This window comes from Gadus chalcogrammus, chromosome 18 (assembly GCF_026213295.1).
Source record: "Gadus chalcogrammus isolate NIFS_2021 chromosome 18, NIFS_Gcha_1.0, whole genome shotgun sequence".
NCBI classification, from domain to species: domain Eukaryota; kingdom Metazoa; phylum Chordata; class Actinopteri; order Gadiformes; family Gadidae; genus Gadus; species Gadus chalcogrammus.
In genome coordinates, this window is record NC_079429.1 from 12313094 (window position 1) to 12325593 (window position 12500).

Genomic DNA, 12500 nt, shown 5'->3' on the forward strand with positions numbered 1-12500 from the left:
TTATTAACTTATTCACTAAATTATTGCAAAAAAAATTTTAATTTTGATTTTACATCTGAGAAAACGGAGAAATGTGTTTGTGAGTACGTAAACACATCTGCCCACATAAAATAGGACAGATTTCCATCATTGCGTTTTCAAGTAGTAAGGAACAGAGCATACATGAAGGCAAAGTGTTTAACCGGGTGTGGCAAGGTGGACACATGAAGTGTTCCTCCGTGTTGATGTTTCCATGCCAACAGCTCTTTGTTCCAGATTTATCATGGTGCGAGGGCCATTCGCTATCGCCTCAATGGTCTCAGTTACGATGCGGAAAAAATTGTGTGCTCATCGAAACACGCATACACCCTGATGCACGAGAAGACGCGCATGGATGGCTGCTCATATCTTCATGCGGAACTCAAACACACAAACGCACACACACGCACAACTACACATGCAAACAGACACACACACTCACACACACACGCACACACACACACACACAGTAGGGACACAACGGGATTTACACCTGGCCAGGTTTCATTTGATTACAGAGTACAGAGTAGTTGGTTTAAGGGGAGGGTGGGCATGACGAACAGTTGATAAATTGATGATCCAAGTGGCTTGGATGAAACATCCCCCCACCCCTTTGCACAGCATCAGATCTTTAGCTATCTGCCCGCCGATCTTTATGCAGTGTGTACTAGTTTGGGTCGGGTCCATTTTATTGGGTGCTGTGCCTTTATTGTGAAAAGGTGGGGTTTTCTGGGTTAAATCTTCAATGTATTATGTTCCATGCCTGTACGTTTATAATCCTGCCCTTGCGTTTACTTGTTGACGACAAGCCAGGGTGTTTCTTGTGTGTGTGTGTGTGTGTGTGTGTGTGTGTGTGTGTGTGTGCTGTGTGTCGTTGTGTGTGTGTGTGTGTGTGTGGTGTGTGTGTGTGTGTGTGTGTGTGTGTGTGTGTGTGTGGTGTGTGTTCTCCTCTCGCCCCGCCCTCTATCTCTCACTCTCATCCCCTCTACCTATCGTGTCCCTCACCCCTTCCCTTACCACCTTACTTAGTCCTTACTCTCTCTGGCTGCTGCTCTATCCACACCTCTCTCTCTCTCTCTCCTCTCTCCTCCTCTCTCTCTCGTCTCTTCTCTCTCTCTCTCCTCTCTCTCTCCTCTCTCTCTCTCTCTCTCTCTCTCTCTCTCTCTATCTCTCTCGTTGTGCCTGTTCATCCTTGTTGATTGGCTTGTTACGTGGGGGGGAAATTACTTCAGGGAGAGCAATGGAGAGCGATAGGGAGAGAGAAGTGGGGGACCATCTGACCAAGTATGTTCTTTTAAGGGGTCCGCCCGCCATCAGACAATGAGCTCCATCGTGACCCCCACTCTGACTCAAAGTGATCCTCTGTGGCTGAAATGGAGACTGAAGTGCCTCAGAGCAAGCGATAAGAGAGAGAGGGGGACAGACAGGGGGAGTGCCCCAACTAAGTACGGAGAGGGAGGGAGATAGAAAGGTGAGCTCGGCCTCTCTGACACCCCACAGCAGGAAAACAAAAAGACTGGTCCCAGGAGACCTACCACATTCACACCATTGCCAGGAAGACCGAGTGGGGTGGGGGGGCCGAGGGGGAGTAAGGAGAGAGAAGTCATTAAAATCCCGGACCCCAGAATTTCTCTCTTTCTCTAGACTTGTGTGTTGTATGGGTGTGTGTGTGTGTGTGTGTGTGTCTTCCTTCGCCAGCTCTATGGCAACGCGTGTCTCTCAGCGAACGTATCGAGTTGGCCACTGCTCACGGAGCTGCCCTGGTACCGGGGGGTGGGTGACTGGCTGGGTGGGAGGTTGTTTGTTCACGTTGTGTGTGTGTGTGTGTGTGTGTGTGTGTGTGTGTGGTGTGTGTGTGTGTGTGTGGTGTTGTGTGTGGGTGTGTGTGTGTGTGGGGCGGAGGAACCGAACTCTGAGCCAGGTCGCAGTGTGTTTCGTGTCCTCCCCCTGCTCTGTGAGATTGGCAGGTGGGCGCTGAACCCTAATAACGCTGAGATCACGGCGTTGCCGGTCTGTTCACCGTCCACCGCGTGGTCCAGCAGTCGCTCTCCATCCCCCCGCCCACTGTGGTCACTGTGTGTGTGCGTATGTGTACGTGTGTGTGAGCGTGTGTGTGTGCGTATGCGTGTGCCTGTGTGTGTGTGTTGTGTGTGTGTGTGTGTGTGTGTGTGTGCATGTGGGTGCTTCTGTCCGTGTGCCTGTGCTAATGGGAGTTTCTTCATGGGTCAAGACGAGGTCTTGCATTATATAAACCTCAGCCAACTTAATACACGGTACAGTACAGCGTGTACCTTGGCAACACAAGGGATGAACGACCCTTTCTTGAGACTAGTAGCACGCGGAAGAAACACCATTGCTTCGGTTTTGCTTTCACTTCAGTGTGACAGTCGGCTTTCCGTCGATCGAATGATGGTTGATGATGTTCAGGGGGTCATTTTGACTCCAGAACGAAAGATCGAGGCTTAATATCCCTGATGACCACAGCGTACATACAGACCTCCTTGTGGGACCTGTTCATGAATATCATGCCCCCCCCCCCCCCCCCCTGAAAAAAATCGATTGAAACGTTTTTTTTAATAATATCCATCCAACCATTTCCCAGTGCCCTTATGTTGACCTTTGACCCTCCCTCCCTAGTACCTGGAGAACATATCGTCGCGGCAGACGGACATGCAGAAGTTCATGGCCGAAGGCTGCAGGGAGGCGCTGCTGGAGGAGAAGAGGCGGTTCTGCTTCCTGGTGGACAAACACTGCATGTTCTCCCACCACATCAACACCTTCCACAACAAGGTCAGCCGAGGGGGGGATACCCTGTGGGGACGGGGCTTGGGATGACAAACATCTATTCAGATAGAGAGGCGAAATAAATGGGAAATTCATTGATTAATTGCGGATGAATGGTTCCGCTAATTCTAAATAGTAAAGCTCACTCGGGTAAGGGGTTAGGGTACGGCCTACGTCTCTCTCCACCTCACACCCCCACTCCTCCCCTCCCTCCCGCAGGCCAAGGAGCTGCTGGAGGGGAAGATCTCCGGCTGGCAGGAGAAGTGCAGCGATGCCACCAAGGTGCCGGACACCATCATGACCCTGATCGAGAGGCCGCCGACCCCCCTGGCCAGCACCCCGGGGTCCTCGCCGCGTGTGGATCACTACAACCGCGTGAGTGGCCTGAGGGAAGAGGGAGACACGTTGGAAAAGGACGACCTCTATTTAATTAATGACTTTCTTTAAATGCCCAATGCTAACGCTAGCTCCTGTGCTCTTCCTCCAGAGGAACGCTGAGTCCATGGTTCCTCCCCCGGCCCCCCAACTCAAGGCCCAGATCAGTCCTCTGGCTAACCTGTTCCACCAGGAGACCCAGCCCCCCGTCATCTCCCACTCGGACCAGCGCTCAGGTACGTGGGTGTTGGTGGTCGTCATGGAAACGCGATTAAGTCACAATATGTGACTTCATCATCTTTACCAATATGTTACTCGCTGAGGCTTCCTGGTGTGGATATCACTCACTCTAGTGCCCGTTTACTCTCGTAGTCTTATTTTTTCCTTATGCTTCATCTGAATATCAATAAAAAAAAAAGACAACAGAGTAAAACCATTAACCAATCAAAAGCGGTGAGGAGCGATCCATTCAGCCACCAAAGAGCCATAAGTATCAAAAAGAAACAATGGTGATATTCAAATCATCCCCTCACCTCCCTCCCCTCACCTCCCTTCTCCACCCCCTCCAGACCAGGGCAGCCTGGGTGAGGACAACCTGTCCAGCACCGCGTCCCAGTCGTCTGACCTGGACGGGGGCAAGCGGTCGCGCGTGCGGACCATCTTCCCCCACAAGGCGGGCAGCAACCCCACGCTGCTCAGCTTCGACGAGGGCGACATCATCCTCCTACTGCTGCAGGAGGAGCGCGACGGCTGGCTGTACGGCGAGGTGGACGCCACCAAGCAGTACGTGTTCAGGGCCGATGCACTGCTCAGCGCTGCTCTTTGTCATTTACTGTAACAATTGGGGCGTGTCATTTGGCAGCTAGTGCTGTTACTATTAGTCGTCCTTAGTTTTAAGTCCTCAGTTCTCCTTAGTTAAAATAATTGTTATATTTAACATGTATGTTGGTAAATTGATACAGTATTTCCCCTTTTCAGTCTTCCAACATACTAATGACCAAATTAAATAGGAAGGCATGTAGGTATGCATGGAGTATATTTTTATGAAGAGATTAATACATTTTGGCCATCCTGCGATGTAATGGGCCTCTCATTCTGTGGGTCGCGGCCTGCGGTTTGAAACCTTATATAGCCAAAGGATGAGCAAGGCAGAGATTAGACATGACCTCGGATACCACCAGGGAGACTGGGGACATTGGGGTTGGAAAACAACAGTAAGAAAATAAAGAGAGTAGAGAGAATTGTATCCAGGATGTTGGGAGCTTTATGACTCCCTTTCAGGAACAATGCTGAGTGTGTGAGCGTACAGCTCTGGATTGGATTGGCCCCTTGGATAAAATACAGCATAGCTGTGAATGAACTGCGTTTAACCTAGGGCACTGGGACTCTGATAGTGCTATGGGTTTTTATTATTCCAAGACATAAAAGTAAATTGGTCCGAATCTAAAATGGGGATGGAAATATGCACTTGGCTTAGGCACACCCTCATTCATTTCCTTCCAGAAAAACTTGTGTCAAGTGTTCCAGGTGGCAATACAAGTTCCTGCCATTTGTTGCGTTGTCCTGATCTCGACCAGCTTAAAGCATGTCAAGCATTTTTGACTTTATAATCATAAAACTATACTCTCTCTCTCTCTCTCTTCTCTCTTCTCCCTTCTCTCTTCTCTCTTTGCCTGTTCTCCTTCAACAACAGCCTCTTTCCTTATTTATATGGTCTTTAATATTAAAATGTTCTCTCTCTCCTTCTTCTGTATAGCTGTTTCATTTTGGTTTATTTAACCTTCTTCTCTCCCACTATACTCTTCTCCTTCCTCTTTTTATGTGATGATCTTTCCAAAAATGTGTGTGTGTGTGTGTGTGTGTGTGTGTGTGTGTGTGTGGTGTGGTGTGTGGGTGTGTGTGTGTGTGTGTGTGTGTGGTGTGTGTGTGTGTGTTTGTGTGTGTGTGTGTGTGTGGTGTGAGTGTGTGTGTGTGTGTGTGTGTGTGTGTGGTGTGTGTGTGTGTGTGTGTGTGTGTGTGGTGTGTGTGTGTGTGTGTGTGTGTGTGTGTGTGTGTGTGTGAGTGAGTATAGTCGTGGGCGTAGAGGGCTGTTGCAGTAAATCTATTGAATGTTTCATATTTTTGCTGGACATACAGTTACTGCCTGTGTGGCTGTACTGACATTATATTGTCAAACCAGTTGATCTTGTGCTTAGGGTTTTGGTTGTGTAGGTTGCACAGGATATTGTGTGTTCATAATGCTGAGACAAAATGGAGCATTGTAACCGATTATGATAAACGCTGTCGGCCATTTGAGCTCTTCAAAGTAGTGGTTTGAGAGTCATGCTTTTCATCCCTTTGTTTTGTAGACGGGGCTGGTTTCCCTCATCTTACTGTCGACCGTATACAGAGCAGGCCAATACAAGCAGGTAAGACCTCATCATTTCATATGGAGATTAAAAAAAAAGAATATAGAATAAGAATGGTATATCAATATAGATGTCAAAGTAAATGTATCAATCGTCTCTTAAGCGGTGGCATGGATACGCCCATGCGCAGCTTCAGCCAGGTCAGCCTGCCGGAACAGGAAGAGGAGGAGCCTGTGCTGCTCCCGCCCCCAGACTACAGTGACCGCACCCCCTCCAGACCCATTGGGGGCTCCACCACCTCACCACACAGCACGGTCAGTACCTGATCCCGTTGTTGTTTTGGTTTCTTACTCACTGACCACACTGATCTTTTGCTTTCAATTTATAATTTTACAGGGCAATATAATGTATATTAAAGGCCAAACATGATCTGGTTGATAATTTATCAGATGATTAATTGCTGCCCTTGAGCAAGAACTCTAACTCTGAAACCTGACCCCTGAGGGTGTCCCCGTACAGATCGAATAAATACCATAAGGTCACTGGTACTTATTTCACCACTGTTACCAGGATAATAATTATGCTCTTCCAGGAAGTTAACCTGTGAAAGTAAATAATGTGGTTAACCTATTTCCTGATAGTGATACTGTTGTCATGTGGTTTTGTATTGGAGCTTGTTGAACAATTCAAGCGCAACAAAAAAACTGGTGAAGGAAGTTCCCCCTTGTGTTTGTAGAAGGAGAATACAGTGAATGTTTGTTGGTAATATTTTTTCCCAATTTATATTAATCCAATGTGCTGGTGTCAACCAGGGAAATCCAGCAGTGTTATTGAAGTGAAAGCATGGGGCCGAGGGTTTGAGCTTTACATGGCTCAGGCATCTCAACAATGCTCCCAGCCAGGTTCAGCCTCTATTTAGGAATGAAACAACTAATAATAGGTTGGCAGAGAGAGAGAGAGAAAGAGAGAGGGAGACATAATTAAGTAAACAGAGAGAGAAAGAGAGAGAGACATATATAAAGAGGGAGAGAGAGAGAGAGAGAGAGAAATTATTATATATACAGAGAGAGAAAGAGAGATAGACACAGAGAGAGAGTTAGAGAGATAGAGATAATATAGAGGGAAAGAGCGATAGGTGGAGGTTGGGAATAGGATGGTACGACAAAAGAGGACATACTGTATCCACATTTTCATTAGGTGCCATCAAATCGGTAATGAAAGATCTGCTAACTGTGAACTATGAGAGAAGGAGAGAGTTCCACACACGCCTTCAACATCACCTCTCTCCTCTCTCTCTTTACTGCGGGCCTTTCCTTTCCTTTCTCGATGTTTTACTCTCACTCTCTCTTTGTCTTCTCTCTCTCTCTCTCGCTCTCGCTCTCGCTCTCTCTCTCTCTCTCTCGCTCTTTTTTTCTCTCTCTCTCTCTCTCTCTCTTTTTTTCTCTCTCTCCTCTCTCTCTCTCTCTCTCTCTCTCTCTCTCTCTCTGCTCTCTCTCTCTCTCTCTGTCTCGATACAAATACATTGTAGTTCACGCTAGGCCCTCTCTATGGCAAGGGTTGCCGTAGTTACAGAATAACCCACTGGCCCCCCCCTCCACCCCACCAACCTGTGTGTAAATACTAAATTGATGAAAACTGTGCCTCAGCTAAGCGCTACATGTCATTATCTGCACAGGAATATAAAACTCTCCCTGTAACAGAGCGCCAAAAAAAACGTCTTTGCCATGAGAATACCTGCTAGTGCCATTAGTGCATCTTTGTCCCACTCTCTTGCTATCTCTACCTCGTTTTGTATTTGACTCTCTGTCTTTATCTCTCTTTCACCCTAACACACACAGACACACATAAACACACACACGCACGCACGCACGCACACACACACACACACGCGCACACACACACACACACTCAAACATACACATATACGCACACGGCAACGGGGTCGAGAGTCAGGGTTAGCCGAGTGACAGATGTTTTGATAACCTGGCTCTTGAACCTCCTCTCATGGGTCAGCTGGTGGAATGTTTGTGTGCTCATCCTTCTCCCCCTGTGTCCACCTGTCTTCACGCTACTTGGCCCCTAGGAGATGATGGCTTTCTTATGGCCCCTTGACTTTCTTGATCTTCTAGATTCCTGATTACTCTGCAGAGGCCTCTGAGGTCATGAAGCATGCTTTTACTGAGGAGGCTGTGGGTGCCTGCGTGTGTGTGCTTGTGTGTGTGTCTGTGTGTGTGTCTGTGTGTGTGTAGGTGAGTGTGAAAGAGAGATAGAGACCGAGATTCAAATACAGAATAAGAGAGATTGTAAGAGAGAGTGTGACAAAGATTTGTGTGTGTGTGTGTGTGTGTGTGTGTGTGTGTGTGTGTGTGTGTGTGTGTGTGTGTGTGTGTGTGTGTGTGTGTGTGGTGTGTGTGTGTGTGTGTGTGTGTGTGTGTGTGTGTGTGTGTGTGTGTGTGTGTGCATGTATGAGTGTGTGTATGGAGGGGAAGGGGTGGTGTTTTGAAAAATCCCATCAGACCTGTATTACAGCATTGGCTGTCATAACAGCTGGACAAAGGGCGTGTTTTTACACAGTCATTTAAGATTTGTCTCCATGATTGTGCTCATGTGTTTGTGTGTGTGTGTGTGTGTGTGTGTGTGTGTGTGTGTGTGTGTGTGTGTGTGTGTGTGTGTGTGTGTGTGTGTGTGTGTGTGTGTGTGTGTGTGTGTGTGTGTGTGTGTTTACTTCACTGTATTGTGTTTACTGAGGATCCTCTCTGCTCCCCTTCAACAGGTTTCCAACGGAATTGGAAAGACTCCTGCTTTTCTGGGGTGAGTGTCTCAGTGATATACCTTTGAGGCTTGATAATTACCCAGATTTTGTTGTGATTTAAATATTTTTATCTCAAGTTGATAGCGAATGTATTTGACACTATAGGAGTTATGTTGCATGTTTTATTTGGACCGTGTCCTCATGATATGTATGTTTTTCATTCACAGTGGAGGGAATCCTTTCGCCACCATCAAGTTGCGGCCCACAGTCACGAATGACAGATCAGCACCGCACGTCTAACCAGCCACCAGTGCCAAAACAAATTTGATCTTCACAATCAGAGTCGCATCCCATCTCCACCAACTGTACTGTCCTGTCCTGCTAACCCGCTACCTAGTCTCGCTCAGATGTACTCTGTTCCATCACAACATGTTAGCAAAGAGAGCCTTCTCCTTGTCTATGTTAATATCGTCACAACAATCATGGATTTTCAAATTAAAAGTGTTGCCTCGTGAAGTTACACTTTTTCAATTAATTTAGACTTTGTGCATCTAGCTGGCTATGTGTATTAATATATAGTTGGGTCACTGATAATTTCGTTACCGACCAACCGACCAACCGATCAATCAATCAATCATTGGTAGATTTCCTTGCCAATGATTGGATATATATGACGTCCAGGTGCAGTTGTGAATATGGCGACACCTAGTGGAGGAACGGTCCTGAGACAGACTAGCAAGCAGGTTGCCTTCCTGACTAAGCATCAAGTGTTTCTTCATTTTCTCTTTATTTATTTTTAAACTTAGATAGTGTGTTAGAGACATTGTGTGAGGATGAAGGGAGAGTGACATATGTTATTGTAAATGGGCTGGGTTTTACGAGTGCACCCTTCGAACAGGCTATTTATTTACAAGTTAATCTTTCTGCACAGAAGTTCGTCGTGGAGCTGTTTTCAAAAAGTAACATGGCACATGACACTTTTGGGGGCACATTGATTTTTGATTTGCCATTGACTTCTAGAATGTATTTTAAATGTGTACATTTTAATGGAAGGCATATTTTCCCTATTTGTGTTTCTCGCTGAATGTTGGGTCTACTTTGCTTCAATTGTGATCTAAATCTTTTGATTAACAGTGGACACCGCAACCACAGATAGGCCTATATAGATCTACCTGAACGAAAGATGAACAATGTTGTATTGTATGCCATGTTTCAAGTTATTCTTTTACAATAGATATACATAGTACAACGAGGAAGGTAGAAGTTTTAAAATGCATTGTGTAGTATATGTATGTATGTATGTATGTATGTATGTATGTATGTATGAATGTATGGAGCAAATTAAGAAAATATATTTTGTATGGAAAACAAATTATTTGTGGTTGGAGGCAATGATAAAGCTGGGTACCTCACAGAATAAGAGATGTTTAAAACTGGATTGATTATGAAATAGTTATTATTATGTTTGTTTTTTTCAATGAGTAGTACTGCCTTGCCTCTGTGGTGGCTATTGTAGTCTTTTTGTTTCTCAATAAAACAACATAAGAAATATCGTGTGACCCTTTGAGATGAGTTAAAGTTCATTTTCTGATTAAACAGTTATGATATAGACCACTAGTAGACCACGTTACAAAATAAGTTAAGTCAACAGTCCAAGAGAACACACCTGTAGAGGGCAAAGGTCTCAGCAGGACATACTGATAGCTCTAATACATTTAAAGGAGAACAACCATGCTTTCACATGCACGACTCTTCACAGCACTCCCGCCCACCAAGGTAAAAACATACATTCAGCTACATACACGTGAGACTTTGATTCTTCTTAGAACTGGAGTATGCAATGAATACAAAATAAGCAAGACACTGAAATAGAAACAACTATGATCTTTCCTCTACTTTCTGTGTGGACAACAGCAGCATCTAGCGGTGAGGAAGTGTAATGACCGCAGACCGAACATGATAGGTGGAGGATAAAACGCAGCGCGACACCCAATGGGAGTGGAGAAACGACACCACTTCCTGTGTCAAAAAAGAGAACCTACTGTGATGTAAAGACGTGACGATATTACGATGTCCATCCACTTTCACTTGCTGAATGAATATTAGAGGAATATCTACAAAGATAGGTCGTATATGAGAGAAAACGAAAGAGAAAAGGTTGGTATTTGTTTTTATTTCAAGAGATCTAAGCCTCTGATCGTGTGTGAAAGCAAACAGGCGGACGACCATTAGCTTGTACGATATAAGGGTGTAACGTTAGGCGTTATTATCATTACAAATTAATACTATAATCAGATTTAGCATATGACCATCTAATATGACTCAAAGATCATCGTTACATTTCGGGCATGTCATGCTTTCCCTCATACATTAGCACCATTCGTTACAACGTAACAAGAGTTACTCCTCACCACTGTCCTCATGTTTACCTTCTGTACTGATATTTCATGATCAGGTTACTTTATAACTATTTATTATGCTTGGTGATAGGCTTTGAAGTGATTCGATCCACATTGTCTGGTCGTCACTGGTTGGATTTTGTATTGGCACTTTGCAATCCTTTTAGATAGACCACAACCATCATTGACATTGTTCTTATTTGATTGTATATTCAAAATTCTGTGGTCATATCCTACTTACTTTTGGCAACTTTGACTCACCATGCACTGATGCATAGCAACAGTATGAAATAGTATCTGAGTTGGAGTATTCAGTGTATTGTCTGGGTCATCCTTTCCACCCACAGATAACAGTGTCTCCCTTGTCTAAGCGCCTGTCGCGGTGCAGACCTATAATTACGCGCGTCTTGTGTTTCCTCACATCTAATTGGAAAAATAAACTATTTGGCAAAATAGAAAGTGCGTTGATGTTGGCAACATTCAGGACAACGCAGCGTTTACACAAACAAACACTAGACGTTGAGAGAAAGGTCAGCAGCTTTACACTTTGCAGGGATAATTAACGTCTTCTCCTACAGCTTGTGTTAGGCCTAAGGCTTTTGTTCTATTTGGTTGGTAGTAGGCCTACTTTAAGGGACACTAGTCCCAAAGACGTAATAAAAACCACATAAATTCTGTCATGTGCAGCCTTTCTTTGGTGGAGGCTAAATGGGATGTCTTATTAATGATTCAGGATCTTTATTTGAGCTTGGCAATGACCCTGCACTCACTGTTCTCTCTCTCTCTCTCTCTCTCTCTCTCTCTCTCTCTCTCTCTCTCTCTCTCTCTCTCTCTCTCTCTCTCTCTCTCTCTCTCTCTCTCTCTCTCTCTCTCTCCTGATTGATCAATTGATCAACTTTTTGTTTGTACAAGTGAATCTATTATAACAGAAAAAAGAAAGACATCCAGCTAAAGAGTGTGGTTGCAGATCCTCTTCGAGGGTGTCTGCCTCTATATTATACACGTTTGATCAGCCAAACTCTCTCGCTCCATCTCGCTCTCTGTCTGTCTCTCTCTCTCTCTCTCTCTCTCTCTCTCTCTCTCTCTCTCTCTCTCTCTCTCTCTGTCCCCACTCCCCACTGATCTCTTATCTCTCTCGTCCTCCGTATCCTAAGCTCGCCCGCTCCATCTCGGTCGCCCAGGCGCGGGGAGCAGCTGCAGAGCCATGCCCGTGTCCTTGCTGTGGGCGGTGGACGTGCGTGGCCGCGTCTACCGCCTGTCGACGGGGGGGCAGCAGTGGGAGCAGTGCCATGACACCAAGCTGGAGTTCAAGCGCGTCACCGCAGCGACGCAGTGTTGCTGGGGCATCGCGTGCGACCACAACATCTACCTGAACGTCCACGCCTCGGACCTGTCCATCCGCTACCAGGAGGAGACCTACGAGAACCAGGTGGGGTCTCCGCTTCGGGCTTCAGTCTGGGGGCTGGGGCGGTTCCTGTTATGGGGGTTCGGAACGTGCTTGGGATTGAGAGGTTTGATGGGAACGGGTCCCAGAAGATGGTTGGACCCTTCGCTGGTTCCCTGGTTGGGTTCATATCATATCATTTAGTTTGTTCATTAATATAGTCAAATGTTTCTGGTAGGGCAGAATACAAATACCATTGACAATGCTGCTATGTATTAATTTATTACAGTGTTATTACGCGTTCACTTTTATCCAAAGGCACTTGCAGAGAAAAACAGATAAGGTCACCAGTACAGATGAGGTTGTTGTTCAAGGATGCCTGCAGATTAGACTGCAGATGTTGGGAATTGAACCCGGAACCTTTTATAGCTGAACTATTC

General features: G+C 45.8%; 2 protein-coding genes across 2 annotated transcripts in view; both read left to right on the top strand.

Annotated features, from left to right (window-relative positions):
* The window catches only part of baiap2l1a (BAR/IMD domain containing adaptor protein 2 like 1a), a 22986-nt gene extending 13028 nt beyond the window's left edge, over nucleotides 1–9958 (top strand). Inside the window, exons 7-14 of the mRNA XM_056577351.1 lie at nucleotides 2656–2808; nucleotides 3022–3177; nucleotides 3290–3413; nucleotides 3747–3960; nucleotides 5526–5585; nucleotides 5689–5839; nucleotides 8299–8336; nucleotides 8505–9958. Coding sequence (XP_056433326.1) covers nucleotides 2656–2808; nucleotides 3022–3177; nucleotides 3290–3413; nucleotides 3747–3960; nucleotides 5526–5585; nucleotides 5689–5839; nucleotides 8299–8336; nucleotides 8505–8577 — 969 coding nt within the window. The 3' untranslated portion in view covers nucleotides 8578–9958. The remainder of the gene's footprint in view (nucleotides 1–2655; nucleotides 2809–3021; nucleotides 3178–3289; nucleotides 3414–3746; nucleotides 3961–5525; nucleotides 5586–5688; nucleotides 5840–8298; nucleotides 8337–8504) is intronic.
* Nucleotides 9959–10259: 301 nt separating this feature from the next.
* Nucleotides 10260–12500, top strand: part of tecpr1a (tectonin beta-propeller repeat containing 1a) — a 14911-nt gene continuing 12670 nt past the window's right edge. Inside the window, exons 1-2 of the mRNA XM_056577228.1 lie at nucleotides 10260–10434; nucleotides 11831–12105. Of these exons, the coding sequence (XP_056433203.1) occupies nucleotides 11881–12105 (225 nt within the window). The 5' untranslated portion in view covers nucleotides 10260–10434; nucleotides 11831–11880. The remainder of the gene's footprint in view (nucleotides 10435–11830; nucleotides 12106–12500) is intronic.